We start from the raw sequence: 24,677 nt of genomic DNA on the forward strand, positions 1-24,677 counted from the left end.
TATCTCTTTACCTCCTATGGACAGTGCAAGACCCGCCATTTCTGTGTATTTTTATTAGCACCCTTCTCAAGGCCATGTTTCTTATCTCATATGCCAATTTAGCTCTACCCAATCTGTCTGTGATCTTTGCTTGTACATTCTTCTCATAGAGATGGTTTGAGCATTTTAACCCTGAGCCTGCTGGAAGTTCCACGAGAGTTAGCATGCCCTTTAATATGAAGGGATTAAAGTCAAGAGGTCTCAGAGATGGAGGAACGAGAGTACAGAGCGACGAGGCTTTTATAACAACATTGCTTTATAAGGAGACAATGAGATTGAGATTAAGATCAAATCAATGTTGTGATTTAAAAAAAAATTCTTTGGCTCCTCAATTTATGCTTAACAGAAGTGGGACTCTTTTATACTGCAATACAGAATGACAAATAACAAGGATAGAACATCTTTTATTGAAAGTAAATAACACTGAACCCCAGCATTCAGTAACAATAATATATTGAAAGCCATATCGCAGAGTACATAATTTTTTTTAAAGCAACACACCCACTCAAATCCACCACAAGAAATGAAAGGCTTTTGTGCAATTTGCTTTTTCCCAAAAAGACAAAAGACTGATATTTCATCAGTACCAGGATTGATGTCGCCCGTACACATCTTTGAAACACGCTGTTTCTGATTGCTGTTGAGAGCACGGATATATCACACAAATGGAAATTGCAATATGTGACACTTTGATGGAATCAGCGGGAAAGCTGCAAAAGAGTTCTGTTTACTTTGAATTAATTTGATTCGATATACTGATAGAAATAGCACAATGTAGTAAAGGGAAAAAGCCATGAAGGCAATTAATTTGTTCAAAGCCTTTTACACCTGGAGGCAATAGCCCTCAGCTTTTGCAATCCACCTCTATTTTGCCGTACAAGGAATCTCAGCATCCAGATGGCTATGTATCAAATTATCTTAACAATAGTATCCAAGTGGGAGTCTACTGTATGAAATGCTAATTGAGAACTTTGAAGAGATTAAAAAACATTTTTAAAAATTAATCTTAATACTGTAGGAGCAAAATTGATAGGTTGAGGCATAGGGTTTCCAACTCGTGCACCACTCAGTTGCTCCACAATAAGTATCCTTGGCAGACAGCAACTGCTACTGACATGATTTCTTAAGCTACTTAGGATAAGGTCTCCAGTTTCTGTAATTGCTGTCTTTATCACAAGCTTCTTAGATTGGAATTTGATTTGGCTTCATGTGGAGGATTTATCCCTTCTAAATTTCATTCTAAAATTCATTTTAATTAATTTTTTAATCTTATCCATAGCCCCTGAACCTTGCAGATAACTGTTTTTTTTTTTAAATCTTTCTCATGCTTTTAAAAAAGTTTACTATTTGTCAAAAAACAAATCAAAATGCCATTTCTGACAGTTTTTAATGCACTGGTCCATAGCCCCAGAATACCTTCAATTAATCAAGTGTTTGGATTGATACGAATAAAAAAATGCTACCAATAACCCAAAGCATAATTTAAATTCTTAAAATCTGAACAAGTTCATGAAGTTAAAATACAAAAAGGTACAGATTTTATTGAGTGAAACACAAAAGTCTACGGACGCTGTGGTTTTAGTAATGCTGGAGGAAGTCCGCCCGCCTTTACAGCGTCCATATGAGATAAAATTTATTGCTGATGTTTCGTTATTGGATATGGTAAGGGACGAAGTAAGAATTTATCATGTTTGTGCGAATAGTGAGACAGAGCAAGAGGGAGGCGATGGGGGAAGAAGTGAAGGGGGCTGGGATGGTGTGGGGGTTTATACTGCCCAAAACAATCGGCAATATATTTTTGTCTCTTATGGACGCTGAAACAACTGGCTGACTTCCTCCAGCATCTTGGTGTGCATTTACACACTTTATTGAATATGGGGTGGAAGAACAAAGGCATCAGTTGAATCCAGGATATCAGATGGATGTTGCTGGCAAAGGGTTATTGAGATGACATCAGAATGTAGGTAAGAGGAGCAGGTGTAGATCAAACAGCTTCTCAAGCATGCCCCAGTTGTAAATAAAATCTGGCAGACGAGTGATAGCATTTACACTTTTATTTTTAAGTTGGGTGACCCCATGAAATAAAGGTCAAGGTTCACATCCAACAACATATGGTTGAATAATTTAAAAAACCTTTTTTCTTTTTTTAATTTAGACATGCAGCAACTGTAACAGGTAGCGAAGTAAAACTTGAAAATCTGCAGATACCATGGCTGAAATAAAAACACACAATACTGGAGAAACTCCACAGATAAGCAGTGTCCTTTATATAGCAATGGTAAAAATACATAATTGATGCTTCAGTGCCTCAGAACATAGAATATTAGGGTATGGTACAAGCCCCTTGATGCATAATGTTGTGCTGACCCATGTAACCTACTGAAAAAACAAACCTTCTCAATCTCATAACCCTCTATTTTTCTTTCATCCATGTGCCTGTCTAAAAATCTTTTAAATGTCCACATTGTATCAGCCTCTACCATCAGACCTGGCAATGCACTCCAGGCACACACTATCCTTTATGTAAAAATCTTCCCCTTGACATCTCCCCTAAACTTTCCTCCCTCACTTTGAACAGATGTCTTCTAGTGTGCTACTCCCACGCTGGGGAAAAAGGCACTGGCTGTTCGCCCTATATATGCTTCTCATAATCTCGTCGACCTCTGATGTCACCTCTCATCCTTCTTCAAGTTAGGGTGGCCATTCCAAAGGAGGAGATGGTCATAGGTGACTACACACACAGTGTGTGTTTGCATTTATTGATTTTGCAATATTGTTTAAATCTTATAAAAATATATTTCTTTAAACATGCAATATATAAATGTATATATATATATATATATATATTTCAATAGATGGATAGATATAATAGAGTAACCTATGACCATGTCCTCCTTTCGAATGGTCACCCTAAATTTGAGGCATGAGGCTATTTATCTCAAACTTTATGGTTCTTAAATAAATGGAAAATAGACAAAGAAGCACGTAATATAATTGAAGTAAAGTGAAAGATTACATAAAAACTGAAGCAATAATCAGAAGAGTGTGCATCCAAGGAGCCAGAATAGACTAAAAGTTGGGAATTAATTTCAATTCCCAACATATACAGAAAGCATCCTGTCAGTTATATTAATACTGCAGCAAAAAAGATCCATTACTGGAAGAAAATAAATTGTCAGCATAATAAGGATTAGTTACATCTCACAGGAATCTTCAACTATCTATTTACATCTACAAACATAGTCACAAAGTCACCAATTCCAACATCCAAATCACTTGTATAGAGTGTGAAAAGTAGAAGGCCCACTTCCCAATTCCTGCATTTATTGGAGTAATACATCACAATTAGTTAATAGTTCCTGGCAACCATCCAGAAAAGGCTCCCCATTTTATTCCTACTCTTTGCCATTTGACAGTGATTCAACCTCCTGTTCCTGCTCATACCTTTCCCATAATATAATGGGCTCCAATTTTGTTTAGTAGCCTTTTGTGCAACTCCTTGTCAAAAGCCTTCTGAAAATCCAAGTAAACAACATCCACGGACTCTCATTTGTCTGTCCTCAAAGAACACCAATAAATTTGCAGGCAAGACCCTGAAGCAAACCGTGCCGAATTTAGCCTTCAATACCAAACTTACTTGGAAATAAGAGGCATCGCTGTGCTTTCTTGACGATTGCATGGAAGAAATAATGTGGACACACAAAATATTTCCTGGTAGTAGAGGTGTTTAGGTTAAGAGATGCAGGTTAAAATCTGAACCAAGCTGTTCTGGGCAAAAGGATGGGAGAAATACACAGCATTCTTCCACAAAAATAAAGCAACAAGTGCCTACAGATTTTTAATCTGAAGATTGAGGGAGTTGTTCTGTCGGTTGTGGGTTTTTCTTGTCTGGAGTATCCAAGTGCATAGAGCCCGGATGGATGAATGAAGTTCAGAGACAAATCCCCCCTGATCTTATTGAATAGCAAAATTGGTTCAAGCCTTATGTCCTTATGGAAGGTAGGTTAAAAAAATCATCTATGAAGTATAAGGTTGAATGAGTCAATATGTAGCTCACACGCAAAAAAAAACCCACCACATTGTTTGAGAAATAATTAGAAGCAATGCACGAATGTTGAGTAAATTATACAAAGGACTGTTTCATTTACTATATATTAGGCACTCTACACATTGCCACACAAGTCTTTGTATAACCCAGACAGACCTATTACTTGTATCTGAGATGAGGTTGAAAAGCCAATCTGCAACTATCAACACCTTGTTAATTTGATGCAAATAATATCAAACATTCATTGGCTTCCTTCCAATTTGTTGACAAAGCAAATAAAATAACCCTCGTGTGTGTGTGTGTGTGTGTGTGTGTGTGTGTGCGTGTGTGTGTGTGGTGTGTGTGTGTGTGTGTGTGTGTGTGTGTGTGTGTGTGTGTGTGTGTGTGTGTGAGCATAAGATTTATGCAAACCTACTGCTTAGAGTGGTCCCAACTATTTCAGATAGTTTATTCTTGATGTTTGGGAATATATTAATGAATCTCTACAGCTGTATGCATGTGTTTAATTATAAAATTTCTGGGGTCAGTGTGAAATTTAAAAATGAAATCAATCTTGATTCTGACTAGACAGATCATAAATCACTTTCACTCCAAAATAAAATAGTTTCTGACGTGACAGTGAGCAGGTGTATTTACATTTCGTGTGGACACTCATTAGTACCACTATCCCCAGTGATGACTGCTCATTCACCATTTTTCAGCTATATTTCCTGAAGTAAATCACAATTTTCTCTGAACATTTATAATATCAATTCAAAATAAAGCAGGTCCACTTCTCTGGCTTATCCATTCTGAATATTTATTTTTTAAAAAGGCAGAATTATTTAAATAGAAATAGATGGGCTTTTGTAACTGTTTTGAACATGGTCCTGCCTCCTCCCTTCCAATTCTTATCATATTCTTGCCTGCAATTTTTCAAGGACAGCACCTAATAGCCTGAATACACCTGGGATTTTCTGATCTCAGAAGATAAGCAGGCACAGGACCGGTCAGTACTTGGAGGGGAGACCACCTAGGAACACCATGTGCTGTATGTAGGTTTCTGTGAGGGGTGCTGGACAAAGTGGCAACTCTGTCTGCTTTACGGTAGACAAGGTTAAAGAATTTCATTATGCTATATTCAAAGGGTAGTATTACATGACAATAATGGAACTTTTACCTTTTTAGTGGGAGTTGCACAGAAGGGACTGCAGTCTAAAGGCCAGAGTTTCATTTGGGACCTGTGGTTTGATTATGGAGAAAGCTAGTTGGTTGGAGAGGGTAGGTCAGAGATGTTTGCAAAAAGGATCAGGATTGGGAGAAATTCTGGCAAAGGAGGAAAACATTGGAAAGATGGGGCTTAGAGAATGGCTGGAGGGATGGGAAGCCTTGAACATTGGGGATTTGGAGGGTTAGGAGTGATGAGGATGGTCATGTGACCCCTCCAGGGGAACCTAGTTGAAAGCTACATCTTCCAATCAAGGCCAAGACCACCCAAAGTAAGCACACACCTTACCACTGGGTCCTTTGAAAGAATACACACTTCATCACTGGCTCCCTCATAACCCTCTCTATTTTGGGCACATCGGAGCTGGCCCTACTGGCCAGCTGGGGTATAAAATCCAACGTGGAGAAAATGGGTGTCTTTTCCCCTGGGAATGAACCCGAGCTCCATTCCAGGCCAAGAGCCATCGACGATGCTGGAGAGTCAATCGCAAGGTGTGTGCCAGTAAAGGGATGGGGGCTTTATTGTGGTGCATACCTAGAAAGGACAGCGGTGGCTTATTCTTTGTTATTAGTGTAATTAAATTCTGTAGTTCAATGGTACTTGCAAGTTGGAGAGGGATGGTGGGAACTGTTAATTTCATCTGTGCGTTTAACCATGGGAATCACAATTCGAAGCAATCTGGATGTTTAGGAGAGGGAACCATGAGTAATAGTGATGTGTAGTAAATGCAGTTGTAGCGAGTATTGATAGTTTAGCTGCATGCGACGAGAATGTAATGCGTGTGCCTGGTCGGAGTGTGCGATCCCAGTGCCGACTTTCCCTCGTGGGCAAATGAAGTTCTTTTGTTGCCATCAGACTCGTTCCTTCTCAGACCCGCCAAAGTTGTTCTCACATCACAGTGGCCCAGCTCAGATGATTGGGAGCAAAATCAAATGTACAGAATGGTGTTGAGAAGTGGGTGGATTCTTCGCATTCGTGGATGGTTGGAGATGACTGTGTGGGCAAAGAATTAAATCCAAATGGGGATCCACATTTTGTGTTGGAAAAGAAAATCATATTAGTTCTGGGAGTGGCGAAGGAGGATTCAAGTACAGAAATAATATTGGCCTGTGTGAATAGAAAAGCTGTTTTTCAAAGTGGGAATTACAATGGCTAAATATTTTTAATGTTAGTTCATTTCTTGCTCAGGAATAGCATTATGCTAGGCTGCCGAATACTATTTTGGAGGCTAATGAATGAATTATCAAGCAGGTGCTGGTCATGTACAAGATGAATTAACTGAAAATAGTGAGGATGATCCTTTTTTTTAAAAAAAAAACACATCCTTTTTAAAAAGTTTTACCACTGTTGATGAGCAGTATCTTGGGAAATCACTAAGTTTTTGTGTGATTTACTTTTCCACCCAAGTAAAGTGCTTTCAACTAATTCATTTGCATCAATTAGTGTCAATATCCCATTGCAGTACAAAGAAAAATATTAAATTACTTCTTGATTAAGTCCACTTTTGTGCTTTGATTCATCTGTTTTTGCTACAGATGTCTTCCCCCCTCCCGCCCCCCCCCCCCCCCCCCAATTCCATCACAATCAATTTAAATCGAGCCTGCCTTTATTTGGTTATTAATTCATTAAACACAGCTTGAAATTTGGCAATTATAAATTTTAACGTGCAGAACATTTACAAAACCTAATAGACAATTGCCTCGACTTAACTGCTACTAAAGGCTTAAATGTTTCATTGGTATTTTATTTTCCAAGTTGATTTCAACAAAAACTTGCAACTAGTTGATTTAAATCCCATATGAACCCTACATTAGCACAGTTTAAACATTCAAATTAATCAGTGACTTTTAATCATCTCAACAAATATTCTAATAAAAACAGTAATACAATGTCACAGATTTAATGCTAACTTAATGATCATCTCCTTTATGACTCAGAGCAATAAATAATATTTAATCATGTCGATAATTAAACAGAACTTACAAGAAACATGCAGCAATCTCACTTAGTGGTCATTCTTCTTTTGCACAGAGAAGTCTTGTTTGTGATAAGAAATAGGAACAGGTATAGATCATCCGGCCTATTGAGCCTGTTCCGCCATTCAATGTGATCATGGCTGATCTGATGATGGTCTCATCTCCGCTTACTTGCCTTTTCCCCATATCCCTTAATATGTAGAAATCTATCCAACCTTGTCTTAAATATATTTAGAGGTCCCCTTCACGGCTTCAATGAGCACCAAATTCCAGATTCACCACCCTCTTGAAAAAGCAGTTCCTCCTCATCTCTGTTCTCAATCTACTACTTTGAATCTTGAGGCTATGTCCTCTAGTTCTGGTCTCCCCTACCCAATGTACCTCCATCAATTTTATCTATACCTTTTATAATTTTATATGTTTCTATAAGATCCCCTTGAAATTCTTTTAAATTCCAGTGAGTACAATCCCAGACAACTCAATCCCTTCATATTTGGAATCAAGCTGGTGAACCTTCTCTGCACCAACTCCAGAGCCAGTACACATCCTTTCTTAAGTAAGCAGATCAGAACTGCATGCAGTTCTCCAGATGCAGTCACACTAGTACTTTGTATAATTGCAGCATAACCTCTCTATTTTATTGTCAGGATAATGCAAACTATTTTGTAACCGTGTAAGAATACACTCTTCTCACTGTAGTAAATCTAATGCTTCACTGTGGGGTGTATGTATGTGTGTGTATAGTGTGCATGTGAACAGTTTCCTGAGATGGTGGAAGGCATCAGCATGTGAAGTCTTTTCTGTTATTTGAATCTGGCATCTCTAAGTTATTTAAGAAGCCTCCCAAGTAACTCAGAGCCAGAACACTCTCTGCCCTTAAATTCAATCCCTCTTGCAATGAAGGCAAACATTACAGTTGCCTTCTTGACAGCCTGCTACACCTGCAAACCGACCTTTTGTGATTCATGCACAAGCAATCCCAAGAACATTTTGTCATGTTCTTATTATTCACACTTTTCATTTTCATCGTTTCAAATTTGGATAGCCTCTTTTTAGATGTCGAATAGTTATTATGCACTGAATTTGGAGGAAAAAAAAGAGTTTATGTCTGAAATATTCATTTCTTTCAGGTTGTACATGAACCTGTGCTGCAAATCTGAGATTATCTTCTAATTTTACTTGCAATTTGCACCTTTTATTTCCTTGCATGGACGGTAGTTTTGATTAATTCCTTCACAAGAATGTATGCATTGCTGTCTAAAGCCAGGTTTATTGCCCAACCACACTGGCTTTGAAGACAGTGGCCTGCCAGGCTATTGCAGGAGGGTGGATTCTGAGCTGCTCAGAGCTTTTGGTTTTGAATTTCTTGCTATGGCAACATAAACCAAGCTTCAGAGAGTTTCTGGATTTCAGAGGGAAGACTCAAGAAACTTCCCTCCCCAATCTCTGAATGCACACCTCATTTGTAACATAAGAAAGAAGTACAAGAAGTAAATAGAATGAAATTAATAAATCTCATACACTTTCTGAACAAAAATACAACAGAAGCAAATATTCGGGGCAGATGCCAGAAATTATTACTTTTCATAAAAGGGCATCAATTGCTGGTCAACCTGAAGTCTTGTGGTGTCAGATCACTGGCTGATGAAAACATGAGATTCTTTAAGAAGGAAATGTAACTTTATATATAACCTTCTTCATTTAAGATGATCACTTTTTTTTGGCATTATCCAACAATATGGCGAGTTAACATCACCAAAAGACAGCAGCAAATGAGAACTGATATCACTTCAAGGGGTAACGTTCCTATACAACAGATGTTTTAAATTTAGACATACTGCACGGTAACAGCCCCTTCTAGCCCACAAGACAAATACCCCAATTAACCTACAAACCTTATGCGATTTGAAGGGTGGGAGGAAACCGGAGCGCCTGGAGGAAATCCATGAAGAAACATAGAAATTCATTACAGACAGCGCCAGATTCAAACCCAGATTGTTGGTGCTCTAATAATGTGGTGATAACTGCTGCACTAACCATGTCTCCCTGTTTTGTTTCATCTTATTTCTCAATGCATTCTAATCATACATAATAAATGAAATAATAATGTGATCAGTGCCCAGGAAATATTCTCTAAATATATAATCAAAGAACAATACAGCACAGCAAAAGTCAATTTGGCCCTGCTAGTCTGTCCTGAACTATTTTTCTATCTAGTCCCACTGACCACATACCTCCATACTCCTCTCATCCAGCGAACTGTCCAAATAATTCTTCAATGTCACAAATTGAGCCTCCTTTTACCAATTCAGATGGCAGCTTGGTTCACATTTCTATCTGTGTGTGAAGAAGTCCCCTCAAATGTTCCCTTTAAACTTTTCCCCTTTTATCCTTAACCTATGTCCTCTTTATTTAAAAAAAATCTCACTTAACCTCCATGCAAAAAGCTTGGTTTATTTACTCTATACCCATCAGAATTTTGTATACTTCTATCAAATATCCCCTCATTCTTCTACATCGTAGAGATACAAGGACCTAACCTTTCCCTGTAACTCAGTTATTTATGTCCAGGCAACATCCTTGTAAATATCCTCTGGATTCTTTCAATCTTATTAATAACTTTTCTGTTGTTAGGAGACCAAAACTGCACATAATACTCTAAATTTGGCCTCACCAGTGTCTTAAACAACTTGATCATGACATCCCAACTCCTGTATTCAATACTTTGATTTATGCAGCTCAATGTGCCAAAAACTTCCTTTATGATCTACCAGTGATGCCTCTTTTAAAGAATAATGCACCTACGTTCCCAGGTCTCTCTGTTCTACTGCATTTCTCAGTGCCCTACCATTTAGCATGTATGTCCTATCAAAATCCCCAGCATAATGGTACATTTCCTAAATATCACCCTTCTCCATCAATGGTCTTTAACTTTTTCACAAGCTGATAATTAGCAAAAATAAGATTACCTCTGTATTTATAATAAAAATCACAGACACATCAGTTCTTTTGCTTGATCACAGTATGCAATTAAGGACTAAGATTAAAATGCAACATGTGAATTAAATCTATTTTATTGACTCAATTAAAACTGAGAATAGGCTCAACAGTTTATCACGAAAGTCACAAATATTAATTATGGATACAGAGGTAAAAAAAACATCTATGTATGTGCTGTCTGTCATGACTTCCAGATGTTCCTGAATGCTTCATATCAAGTGATTATATTTCAAGTGTTGCAACGTAGTAAAATGTCAGCAACTAATTTGCACATTGAGTGTCCCACAAACAACATTGAGATAAATGATCAATCTGTTATGTATGACTGGTTGTAGGATGAAAGATAACAGGGGAACCTTCTTGCTCATTTTTCAACAGTAGGCACTTGTACACAGCCACTGAACAGCAGAAAATTTCTACTTCTGTGGCAAGGTAAAAATGTCGGGATGGAATTTTTTATGCAACTCGTACCCGTACACATTTTTACGGAGTGGCTGCAATGTAATTTGACCACAGCCACTCCGTAAGAAACAGTCCTAATGAATATGATGTTCCCCCTCTGACAAACTCCTCAACACAGTAAGGCTGTGTAAAAGTGCCCCTGTGTAAACAACTGGAGGTAAGTATGCTAATTCTTTTTGGAATGATTCCAAAGTTTCTGTGCAAGAATGCCAAGTGTTATTTCTTTTACATCCATTTGAGAGATTAGACAAGGCATCACTTTCACACTTAATACTTCTAATAACATTGTATTCCTTGAGAGAGAAAGGGGCTAAAACCCATGATTTTCCTGCTTCATAACATGAGTGCTGTTAGAGTGCCAATGGGCCAGGACTAACACCAGATCATTAGTTTGTTTTCCAACAGCTCTCTTTTGACCCAAACATTTGTCCAGAGTGTAAAGCATAACTTAAAGAGATATATGCCAAGTTTGAAAATAGAATTTGTATTCCAAGCACCCAAGGAAAGCAATAGAAGCTGCTGCCCATCTCACAACTGAAGTGACTCAGGTTCAATTCTGAGCTCCAATATTGTGAGTTTGGAGTTTGCATATTATCACTGTGGCAGCATGGGCTTCCATAGTTGTTCTGGTTTCCTCCCGCAGCCCAAAGGCAGGCCGGTTGTTAGGCTATTGACCACTGTTTGGAGGTGAAGCATAGGCGCTAGGGTGAGATGCTGGAATGACGGGAGAATAAAAGGGCCTTAGAATGGGATGACGGTAAATGGGAGGTTGGATGGTGAACAACCTTTGGTTAAATTGGAAGTCAGAGGTGAGATTAAAGCATGAGGAATGACTGGGAGAGGGTTATTATTTAAAAGAAATCTCAAAAGAATAAAAGCAATTGTGCTCCCTCCTAACCACACATTCAGAATACTTTACATCTGAAACCTTTCTATTCTTACAATGAGGGTTTCCTTTACTCATGCCAATAATAGCTCCCTCCATGAAAAATAATTTGGTAATGGGACATATAAGGGTATGCTTATACAAAATGTTCAATTTACACCCAATGTCTGTCTCAGATAAGATTTATCTGATATCTGATTCTTTTGCTTAATCAATGTATGAAACTAAAATGTATTGGGAGGTGGAGGAAAGGCCCATTTTGCTAATTTCTTAACCAAGGATTGAGTTTAGAATTTAAATGCAAGTTTATTTGCAACACAGTGAAAGGTGATTCTGGCCATTGATACACATGCCAACCAATTACACCAAGTTAACCTTCCAACCCCATATGTTTTTAGAGGGTGGTAAGAACCAGAGCACCCAGGGAAAACTGATGCAGATCACGGTAAAACATACAAACTCCTCACAGTCAGTGCTGGATTCGAATCCATGTCATTGGCGCTTTAACAAAAATTGCACTAACAGTTACACTAACCGTGCCGCCTTTTAAAGGGTATTTTTAAAGGCTTTGTTAGGCCAAAAGCGTGTGATATCATCAACTCAGTGTCATACAGCAGAGAAACAGACCATTGAGCCCACCGAGACTGTTCGACCAACACACACTTACACCAATTCTACTTGAATCATATCTAATTTTCTCACATTCCCAAGTCTCAATGCAACTCGCAAGCTACATTGTGAGCTTGCGCCATTATAGTAACACCAACCGTTGTTTTGAAAGTCTAAATACCACAATCTGCTTGATTTTTCTACTAAGTAACTTTATAATCATCCCCAATCAATGAAACATGTGACATTTAGTTCTATGTGATTGGTATATTTTACCATTTTTTTTCTTTCAAATGCACAGCAGAGGTCTAAGAAACATATGATGAAAATTGCAAAATATCAGAATGGCAACACACATACAAAGAGCTGGAAATAATAGGCTAACTTGCAGCAATATTTATCTTCAGTTCATGGTAGAATTTCTCACTGCTGGAAGTAACATTTTCCCAGTTCATACTGCTTCTATCAACAGCACTTCCACAGCAGCAAGGTTTCTGTAATATTATTTTTATCTGTACATTGTCCCCACACTGGATACATATTAATCAGGGATCACTGAGGCTAATTTCAATTTGAGCTTTTTTGAGAAAAAATGTTGGACCAAGCTCACTGATCTCCCCTAATCGTGTGCTAAATGATCATACCTGCCAACACTTAGTACATACAATAGCTTGTCAAGAGGCAAAATACCCAGTTAACTGAAATAGAAATAAAGATAGTTTAAATCTTATTTTCAGGGGTTACAGCACTTTTGAAGTGTTATTATTTAACATAAATAAATGGTAGCTAATAATTTGAAGTTGGGTAAAAGTACCAGAGGAAAAAAAGGGTAAAAGCTATTTTGAATTTAAAATAGTTAAAATGACTCCTTGATTTCTTTCTCTCATCCTCAAAATGCTCTGTTAAACTGAATGATATGCAAGTTCTTTCTGTGGAGGAAGATATCTACAGATATCAGTTAAAGATATGCAGTATTAAAAGTTCAGATTTATTGTCAGTGTACATACTGTACGTGACATCACATACATCCTTGAGATTCTTTTTCCTGCAGGCCGGAGAGAATTTCTGCTTACTGGTAATGCAAAAAACACACTCAAGAAAAGAGATACATATACAAAAGAGTGAAAAATAAACAAAGAAAGAAATAATGTGCAAAGTCTCTGATTGAGTTTGTTCTTTAGAAGTCTGATGGTGGAGGGGAACAACTATTCCTGAACCTGATGGTATAAGTTTTGTGGCACCCATATCTCTTTCCTGATGGCATTAGAATTGTTTCAGTCAAGCTACAAAAGACAACAACAGAAATCACATTGTCTTAAAATTACAGTTCAGTCAATTGGAATATATTTCAAAACTAATTTAGTTCCTCAAAAGAATTGAGGACTGATATTTTGAATCTGTCCAAAATTTACATTCCAATATAACACTATGGACTCTTTATTTTCATGTTTTTCAGTTGGATAGGCTATGTAATGGAACTCAAGTAACTTTTATAAGAAACTATTGCACGGGTCACGGGTCACCCTCACTTTGAAATTAATCTCTCACTGATCTTTGGATTTGATTCAATCACATGAGCAAGAAAAATGCATTTTTTTCCCCTGATCTCATAATGTAAAATAATCTAATCATCTGCAAATTTAAATTCTACTTTCAATTTTACATCTCAATCCTACAATCAAGTTTTGCACATCATTTAACATCTCACAATGGCCTTGACAGAGATTAAATACAATTCTTCAGGAATCATATGAAATGAGGTTTAGTCTATCTGAATGATCTGAGCACAGAATGCATAAAGAATTCAACTGCAGCAGGAACCTCAAATGACAAATATAGATTAAAGATGTTTAGAGCAAGTTTAGAAATAATTGATGCACCATTTTAGAAATAAATAGACAAATAATGAAAGGAGGTTAAGTTGGCATTTTTAAAAGAGCTCAGTTGAAATGTCTTAAAAGCAGCTTTGAAGATTTATTAACACCAGACTTGCACTTTCTTTTATCACAGTTGAGAAGTGTAGTGTTCAATACAAATGCAATTAATTGTGTTTTGAAAATGTATATGATTGAGAAATAAGACAAAACCAGGTTGAAGTTGGCTTCAAGTAGCTCTTTCTGGCTCTAATTTTTTATGTTCGTTAGCAAAATATCACAATGGGTGCAATAATATAATGGCTTTGCTGATACAGTAAAACCCTGGAGATTGCTAGATATTGGATAAGTGAATTTTCCGGTTGCTTGAGATTGAGCGTTGCTAGGTGTCACCAATTTCAAACGTTTTTACCTATTGGTTTGACATGATTTTTTTTGGCTGGTTGCTTGAGGCTGCAGCTTGCTTAATTCCAGACAACAGGGTTTTTACTATATTTGGATTTAATGGCATGAAATTCTCCTCCATCAACCTGGTTGTTAAATTTTTAAGAGCATAAGATTAATCCCAGTGTTGATGCCTTTTAATATCCCTCAACCATCACCAATAAAATATCGTTATTACAAGACTGTTTTGTGTTCACAAAATGACTGTTTCAAACATTGCAACAAACCTGCACTTTAATAGGGTATTTCAGCCTCACATTAGTTAGTGCTGCTGCCTTATGACTTTCAGGACCTTGAGTTTGATCCAGACGTTTTATGTTTCTGTGAGGAGTAAGTTATATTCTCCCTGTGATTGGGTGAGATTTTGCTCTCGTTTCATCCAACTCTTGGAATTCTGGGAGGGCAGATCCACCATTGCTTTTTCCCAGTCTTTATAAATTGTGCACAATGGCACTACCAACTTTCCCATGCTGTCTGTAAATTGTCCGCTATTTCTATTTATTGCAGGCACTTTCCTCTCTCTCTCGTAGCAACTTTCCCATGGCAAAGTTTATACCTTCATTTTAATCTTTTCTTTCCTTCACATTCCTGCACTCATGCAGAAACATGGGTCATTTCTGTCCTAAAATGCAATTCCCACTTTCACATGAGACTAATTGGCACGTCGGCATCAGCAGACCACGGGGATTGCAGTAGGGGTCGAGGCCGACTATCCCTTTTGTGTAATGAAGTCAGTTCACGCTGGCATTCAGATGATTTTACTTTCACACTTGACCCTTGTCTGGCTGCCAATTCCTGAGACAAGATGCAAGTGTGAAAGGGGCTTTTGAGAGGGGACATGAAAGGCACAATTTTTGTTTTACCTTTTATTTCAAATGTACTTTTTGATCCATGTACCAAATCACTTCAACTGATTTTCAGTGCGCAACTCACACAACCTACAATAAGATAAATTAACACATAATTTCTTTCTTTCAGGTAACTTTCAGATGAACGGTTGACCAAGGCACTGCTCTGGATGTTTAATTATTAATTAAAATGTATAGCATGAAGGAGCCCTTCAATTCATCATATCCAAGTCAGCCAAAAATGAAGCTACAACTTCTCAGCTCTCAATCCAGATCCCAGTAATTGTTCAAATACATTTATAAAAGGAAAATTATCCATTTTGAAAGTTTTGCTACCACTTCTAATCAGCAAATGAAATGTCTGAAAAGGGCCATGAGATGTGGTTGAAGACTAAAGAAGCAAGCACAACAGATAAGGGTGAACTATTCAACATCCCTATGGTAAGGAATAGGATTATGACAAATTCAACATAATAATCCAGCAAAAGGTTATATCTGGTAAAGCTTGCTAAAAGTTACAATATTGCATTTGCTTGATAAGTACTGATAATTTTAAATAATTGTCTTTGCAAAAGCTCTGGTTGCCATTTGACATCTTTTCAATGTCAAAAAGTAAAATATGTACAAAGCTCAAAGCTATTCAGTTGAACCATTGAATGTTTCTTTATTCTACAACCTTTCACAATACCCATCACTGCTGTGCACAAAATAGCTGGAAAAACTTAGCAAGTCATACAGCATCGAAATGAGCAACACTTCTGGCCTGAGCCCTTCATCCAGGTATGAGAAAAAAGCAAGCAGGTGCCAGAATAAAGAGATGGGGGAGGGGGGGGGGGAGGAGAATAGCAAAGGAAAGGAGGGAAGAAGGGGCAGAAGAAGGACCACAAGCCAACAGGCTAGAGGGCATAGATGGATATGGGTGGGAAAAGGAAGTGCTGAGGTGATAGAGGAGGGAGTAGCCCTCTGAAAGAAGGGGGGTGGGGAGCTGACATTAACATTAACCTCCCATTTCTGTTAGCCCCCTCTCCCATCTCTTTCTCTTTCCCTCTCTCTCCTTTCCTCCAGCTCCCTAATCCATTCAGAGTGCAATCCTCTTCCCCCATCACTTGATAGCATTTTTTCTCTTCTGCTCTCTCACCCTTATCCACCTAGTACCTGTTAGCCTGTGCTCCTGCCCCCTCTTCCATCTTCTTCTCTCCACACCCTATCATTTCATTCAGGCTCCTGCCTGCTTTTTGCTCATACCTGGATGAAGGGCTCAGGTCCAAACCATTGGTTACCCTTTGCTTCCGACAGACACTGTGTGACCTGCTGAGTGTCTCCAGCACTTTTGGGCATTACATTACAATCAAACCATCTGCAAACTTTTTCGATTAACAACATTTAAGTGCTTTTATTTCAAGATCATTCAATTCAAACTTTGTTGGTTTTCTAAGAAAACCAGTTAGGCCTCACCTTTCACAATTAATTCTGCATAATTCGACACTCCTGAGCCTCCTTCTGATCGAATCACACATCTGTATTTACTCATCGTCTTCTGTGACGTATCTGCCACACTGACCGTCGCAGAGAAGCGCCGATGGTTAACCACCCTAGTAACCATCAAAGCTGTATCCTTTCCATTCCATTGCTGTGTTAAAAAAAAGGAAAAGTATTTAATTGTAGGCCTGCTAACAAGTACCAGCTGATTAGTATTGAAAAGCTCGGTTTCTGTATTATGGACAATTTGCCTGCATACTCTTCCTTTGAGCTTTCTAGTGTAGGTTAGGTTTTTTGCTTGATCTATCCAAAATGAATCCATTCCCTCAACCCATTGACATGCAGCTTTTCTCGCCTGTTCAAAACAAAAGTTGCTTTCCTGTCAATTCTTCCAAAATGTGACTCCTCATGTATCTGTGTTAAATTGTTTTTGCCAAATGTTTGCCTATTGGTCTTCATTGCTAAATGCCTTCTTTTTTTCTTGAATTATAGTTTACAAGTATTTCCTAAAACCAGAATTAGATTACTGTCTAAATGTTATGCAATCTTTCATTGAATCTCAAAATAGGTGTTAGACTGTTGTTCTATCAAATGTCACTGTTGATCCACTCTGCACACTTGTTCACAGCATAAAATACATGATCACCTGAAAGACCAAAAAATTTAGTATATAGAAATCTCATTATTAAATTTATTCAAAGGCTTTATCATCAGGAACAGTCCCTTTATCCATGAAATGCATTAAAAATCCCATTTTGATTATGCATTGCATATGACCTAATGGTTATGCGAATGATAGTAAGTTTCATAAATGTCTGAGACAGATTTTAGTTCTCCATCATTGATTTCAGACAACATTATTATTTGGACAGACTTCATCTCTTTTGTCGCACCACATTAACTGTGAATTTCTGACAGAGAGGTCAGAATAAATTATTTCCAGATACATTAATCCAAATAACAACTCACTGCAATGAACCATTCATATTTCTGTTGAAATAAGCTGTGACAAAGTTTATTGAATGTGGCTCTTTCGCTTGAGTAAACTATTCTGAAAATTTACAGCAATTAGATACAAGTTTTGCATGTCCCTCATACTTCATACTGACAAAGGTTAAATGTTAAAGAACCCTAACATTATTAGAAAGTATATGTTTCCAATTTAACCTTCTCAAATTAATGGCACATCGCCATTATGGAGATGTGGTTGTAAAATGACATGCCCAAAGTCAAACCATCTCATTTTTATGTGGATGTATCTCCTTGTTGTGATAAATGCAACATTGGAGACGCTTCATTAATTCATATGTTCTGGACATGTCAGAGTCTTGAGATTAAAATATTTCAAACTTTCTGTGACTTTTTTAAAGTTAATTTTATACCAAAATCCCTTAACTGCGTTATTTGGTATTGTTGGAGAGTGACATAATGTTAACGACATCTGAGGTACAGTTATTAGCTTTTATTTCTCTTATGGCTAGGTGGGCAGTGTTGCTCAGATGGAGGGACGTTATCTCGCCTACTCATGCTCAATGTCACGTTTAAACTTAGGGAAGATCAGATGCTCAATTTCCGAATTGAATGTAAATTTTCAAACACTGTGGGGACCCTTTTTGAATTACTTTTATAATAATTTTTGATTTGTTATGAAGGAAAAATTGATTACTAATGCGGTAATTTATCACTCTGAGAAAAATTCTGTTTTTCATTTTTTTGGCCAAACAGTTTCTTTCTTGGTTGTGGGTTTAGATTTTCCTTTTTTTTAAATAACATAATATCAATATAATCGGTTTGATTAAAATGTGGTGGTGTAGCGGGTCAGGTCAACCCCGCATACGACGGGCCAAATTGCCAGTGTGGCAGGGCACAGGGGCTTCTCCCCCCACCCCGCAGAAGTTCCAGGCTGCAGGAGCACGTTGCCAGGGGAAATGGTCAGGCCTCACAGCAGCATTATGACATCACTCTCGTGAGCCTGTTTTCCTCTCCTAAAGAGGAACGCATGTGATTTGAATAAACGGCGGTTACTGGTTAACTTGCTTGGTGCGGACAGCATTTATTTCAACAGCTCTGCCTTTAGCAGTACTAACCCCAACCAACCAATTTTCCCCTGCAACCACTGCAACCGTGTCTGCCTGTCCCGCATCGGACTTGTCAGCCACAAACGAGCCTGCAGCTGACGTGGACATTTACCCCCTCCATAAATCTTCGTCCGCGAAGCCAAGCCAAAGAAGAAGTGTACCTTGGATGAAATGGTATGTTTTAAGTATTTTTTACATATATCCATATGTATTTTTGGATGTGAAATTTCAATGTTAATAAAAATATTGAAAAAGAAAAAAGAAATTAAGTATTCCAGGACGTTTAATTTTAGAAGGGCAGGTCCAATATTCAGCCAGGGGAGTGCCTTGGTCATGTTTTGCTCGTTGTGGCCGTTTGAATAAAGTTGCGTTTGATTAAAATGGCGTCTCCCAGTATGAAGAGCTGGTTGATGGCACCTGCTGTTGGCTGCCTGCTTAGAAAGAGACTCGCGGTTTATTAAGAATCTTTATCTTTATTTGTGTATTATTATTAAGTATATTAGTAAAGTATTACCTGTAGGGAGGGGGAGATTAATTATCTATAATGCTATTGTTCACTTTTTGGTTGGGTCCGTGGAAGGGGAGAAGAGAGAATCACATGTTGGAATATCAAGAATAAATTTACATGCAAGGAGGTAAGAAACAGCCAAAGAAAGAAATCATTGGTGAATATTATCCATAGGCAATCAAAAGTAAAATAAGCAAGGAAATTGGAGGCAGATGTTACAAGGATAATAAATTAATCACAGAGTAGCTTAATTTGGGACTAATAATGCAGAGGGTCAAAATGAGGAGTCCATAAGAATTAGTTTGCTCTATCAATATGTTAAAGAACCAATGGAAAAAAAAAGGCATTTCTTTCATCTGGTATTGGGCAGAGAGAAATCCATAAATTCATAACCTGGTAGAAAAGGCGACTAAAGCGGTCGGATCATAATTTGATGGAAGTGCAGTTCAATCTGAAACCTTAGCTTCAATTCCTAACAAAGTAAACTATGGATTTTTGAGGCAAGAGTTGGCTACGATATATGTATATGTAAAACCCTTGGTATCCAACACCTGTGGGGATTGTAGATGTTGGATAAGCAAATTTTCCGGTTGCTTGAGACTCACTGTTACAATGCCTAACAACATCTGCATTAAGAATAAATAGTTTAAAAGACAAAAAAAACTATACTATATTTGCATTGAACAAACTTCACTTGCATGAAACCTTAAAGAATTTTACTTTCAGTCACACTCTAAAAACATTTCATCTGCCCGTTCCTCCCCTTCCACGGACCCAACCAAAAAATGAACAATAGCATTATAGATAATTAATCTCCCCCTCCCTACAGGTAATGCTTTACTAATATACTTAATAATAATACACAAATAAAGATAAAGATTCTTAATAAAAGAGGAGCGGCTTAATCTCTTTCTAAGCAGGCGGCCAACAGCAGGTGCCATCAACCAGCTCTTCATACTGGGAGACGCCATTTTAATCAAATGCAACTTTATTCAAACGGCCACAACGAGCAAAACATGGCCAAGGCACTCCCCTGGCTGAATATTGGCTCTCATCTTCAACAAAGGTTACTTCAGAGAACACCTGCCGTAAAATACACTGAGGTTCCTAAATCTCCAACCCCAACATCACCATTTCTACTCTGCCACAGGCCTTTGTGTTGCCTTTGATCCCGATTCCTGAGCCTTCCTGCATACCGCAAGATCAATAATCATCCAGAACAACCACCTTCCCACTTCTTGACTCAAAGTGCAAGTTGGTACATTAACCTGATCATTCTTTTACCATCTTCTCCCTGACCACAGACCAGTCAAGTCCTGAATTTGCTCACAGGTACAAGAAATGGAAAAACGCTACAATGACTGACCCCTCTAAACTTGGCCTCAGTTTGATATCCTGGCCTGCAAATTTTTGTTGGCAAAATTTGTGCAATGCCTGTTCAGTTGTGTCCAGGGTTATTTAACATTTGCAGGAATGGAACAATGCTATAAATCTGCAATGCCAATTTCCAGGTCAAAATTTACAATTGTGATTTGGCAGAAAAGGATCTCTCACATACTGGCTATAAAATTACAGTCAAATATATATTCAGATTAACCCTACAGTCAAATACAGTCACTGCACAAAAATAAATTTAAAGATAATTAAGTTCACGTTCCTGGGCGTCCACATTTCTGAAGATCTGTCCTGGGACTTCCATGTTGATGCAATCACAAGGAAGGCTGGCCAGCAGCTATACGTGAGGGGTGTACCTCCAAAGACATGCAAATTTCTACAGGTTTACTGTGGAGAGCATTCTGGTTGCATCACTGTCTGGTATGGAGATGCCAATGCACAGGAAAAGAAAGATCTACAGAAAGTTGTGAACTCGACCAGTACTACCACAGGCATCAGTAAGCCCCCTTCACACGGCACCTTATCCTAGTAATTAACAGCCAGTGTGAAAGGGGCTTACTGGTGAAGGGCCAATGTGAACTCACGCAAATCGACATGCAGGCATCAAATCACCCCGGCAATGGACCGCCGAGGTAGAGTTGTATCATCCCCGGGGTCATCAGACACTTGTGGGCCGATTAGCCCAGTGTATAAAGACCACGGGAAAGTCACAGACAGAGCAATGGTGGACATGTCTTCCTGTGAATTCCGTAGTGGCAGAGAAAGGGCTGTATGCACAGTGCACTAATGGAGGGGTTTTTCTCTGCTGCGGGGAATTCTGGAAGAGCAGGTCCACCATTGCTCTCTCTCTGCAACTTTCCCACGGTCCTGATAAATTGTGTGACTACGTGTTTAATTTCTGCTACTACTTTCCCATGGTCTTTTATAAATTTATAAAGGTTTATATATGTCGGCACAACAACAGGGGCTGAAGGGCTCATAATGTGCTGCACATAATTATGTTATAATTAAGCATGAATAATTTTGTTTAAATACAAGAAGACATCAATGGTGGAGGAGAGGCATCCCTCTCCTCAGGAATGCCTGGTGATGAGCGTGAAAGGACACAGAGAACCGGTTAACAGAGATCCAGTGTAAACGGCAAAAACGGCTTCGTTAACCGGTTCATTGAACAGCCAATTTACAGGTCAGCCAGTCTGAAAAGGGCTAGTGTCCACTCCATCGAGGATATCTGTAAGAGGTGGTGCCTTAAGAATGCAGTCTCGGGAGGAGTCACGTGATGGAGTAGTGGCCGGACGGTGAACTCCAGCCCTCTCCAGAAAAGTCGGGAAAAACAAAGAAAAACACAAAGGCACAGAAATAAAAGTTACAGAAAAGTGAGTATAAAGGTGGAAAGAAGATGGCGACAAAAAAAGAAAAATCGAAAGCAACGGTAAGAAGAGAGGAAGAGAAGACAAAGGAGGAAAAAGGTGAAGGCCTTACCTGTCCGAAGAGGCCCGCTGCGGAGAGAGAAACCCGCTCCCTCAGGTCGGTAAATAATGGACTACAAAAATGGCTCGCAGAGACGAGTAAAAGTGCGAATGAAAAAAAACACACCGACGGGAGGGGGGACCAGCTGGGGAGTCGATCTCCACAGCCGGCAACGACAGCTGCAGAACACCTGCAGCAAGAAGAGACCACAGAAGACAATAGAAACAAGAAAGAAGAGGAGGAAAGGGCACCAAAGAAACAACAGATGGTCAACCCAGAGGAAGAAGAAGAGGAAGAGGAAGAGTACAGAGAAATAGAAGAAGAAAAGAAAGGCAAGGTAAAGGAGGTACTTGCTCTTATTAAAGGATACATGGAGTCATTTAAAGAATGGCAAACACAGGAATTTAAGGATTTAAGAAAAAGAATAAACAACACAGAAGAGAAAATAAATAAAATGGAGATGACCTTAACAGAAATGGGAAAGAAAATGGACAAGATGGAAGAGCGGGCAGTAGCAGCAGAAATGGAGGTAGAAGACTTAAAAAAGAAATTGGAGAAATCTAATAAAAAAACTAAAGAGACACAAGAACTACTAGCTCAAAAAATAGATACAATGGAAAACCATAACAGAAGAAATAACATAAAGATAGTGGGCCTTAAGGAAGATGAAGAAGGCAAGAATATGAGGGAGTTTATAAAAGAGTGGATCCCTAAGACCCTAGGATGTCCAGAACTACAGCATGAAATGGAAATAGAAAGGGCACATAGAGTATTGGCCCCTAAACCACAACCACAACAAAAACCAAGATCTATTGTAGTAAAATTCCTAAGATATACTACAAGAGAAAAGGTACTGGAGAAGACAATGGAAAAAGTAAGAGAGGGCAACAAACCACTGGAGTATAAAGGGCAAAAAATCTTCATTTATCCAGATATAAGTTTTGAACTCCTAAAGAAGAGAAAAGATTTCAATACAGCAAAGGCAATTTTATGGAAGAAAGGGTATAAATTTATACTAAGGCATCCAGCGGTATTGAAAATATTTATTCCAGGACAACAAAACAGACTATTCTCGGATCCAGAAGAAGCACGAAAATTTGCAGAACAATTGCAAAAATAGACTGAGGGAGGAAGACGGGTAACGAGAGTAAAAATGATCACGATTGATATGTATGCGGGTAAAGAGGTATAAGAGTGAATAGAGACAATGAGCATACATGAATGTATCTGTACTTAGAGGAAAATATAGATAGTATAGACAAGAATTAATAAGGGAAGGTAATGGAATAGAGAGAATAAGGAGGGAATTAAAAGAGTGACCTTTGTGACATATGAAAAGTGAAATCTTTTCTGGGGGAGGCGGGGTGGGGGGAAATAGCGGTCACTGCAAAATCAGTTGACGCTTGCGAGTGGATTCGCAAATCCAAATGGAGAGGGGAGATGTGGTTGTCCGACAAGGGATAAAGGACAACTCAGGAGGTGAAGGGGAGATTGGGGATAAATAAGATAGAAATAGGAGAATAAGGAAAATGTTGGATGTTGTAGGAATGTTGTCTTATAAAGAGTTGAAAATAAGAAAACAGAAATGGAAAAGGAGGAAAGGTAATGATGGAAAAACGGAAAGAGAAGATAAACAAAATATAAAAGGGCTACGCTGAACTATATGTCTTTAAATATTAATGGAATACATAACCAAATTAAAAGGAAGAAACTACTAAATTTAAATGAATAAATGTATTCCATTAGAAAAAATAACAGATAGGTTAAGAAATAATATTGAAATATTCGAGCAAGTATAGGAGCCTTACATTAAATACAATAGCGAAAACCTACCGGGGACAAACAGTACCTAAGTTGATGGAAGGAGAAGGAAAGAAAAGAATGGACTCAGTAGAATTTCTGGTGTAATTTTGTTGAATGACAACATTGTCTGACTGACTTAATGCAACCTAGATTGTATACCTAAAATGGATGAGAGGGGGGGGTGGGGGGGTGGTTTGGGAGGAAAGGGGGGGGGGAGAAAAAGTCACTGTATATGTGTGAAAAAGAAATAGTGTATATCATGGCTAATGTGATTTATGGTGTGAAAAATAAAAAATTTAAAAAAAAAAGAATGCAGTCTCAAACCTCAAGGTCCCTGCCCACCCAAGCCATGCCCTCTTCATATGACCATCAGCAAGGAGGTATAGGAGTGTGAGGATAAAGAACAAGAACACTTCTACCCCTCTGCCATCAGATTTCTGAATGGACAATGAACCAGACACTGCCTCAGTTTCTCTTATTTTTGCATGAATTAATTAATTTATTTTTAAAGGTAATTTTATAGCAATCTTTGCATTTAATGCTGACACAAG

The 24,677-nt window shown here is 38.3% G+C and overlaps 1 protein-coding gene across 25 annotated transcripts in view; it reads right to left on the reverse strand.

Annotated features, from left to right (window-relative positions):
- Positions 1-24,677, reverse strand: part of ptprt (protein tyrosine phosphatase receptor type T) — a 1,055,968-nt gene that overhangs the window by 568,212 nt on the left and 463,079 nt on the right. For all 25 annotated transcript variants that reach the window (XR_011339907.1, XR_011339906.1, XR_011339908.1 and 22 more), the window contains one exon: positions 16,849-17,023. Coding sequence is in view for 21 of the 25 variants with exons in the window: in XM_069884025.1 (XP_069740126.1) it covers positions 16,849-17,023 (175 nt within the window). In the remaining 4 variants the exon portion in view is untranslated. The remainder of the gene's footprint in view (positions 1-16,848; positions 17,024-24,677) is intronic.

Source organism: Narcine bancroftii, chromosome 6 (genome assembly GCF_036971445.1).
Source record: "Narcine bancroftii isolate sNarBan1 chromosome 6, sNarBan1.hap1, whole genome shotgun sequence".
Classification (NCBI taxonomy): Eukaryota; Metazoa; Chordata; class Chondrichthyes; order Torpediniformes; family Narcinidae; genus Narcine; species Narcine bancroftii.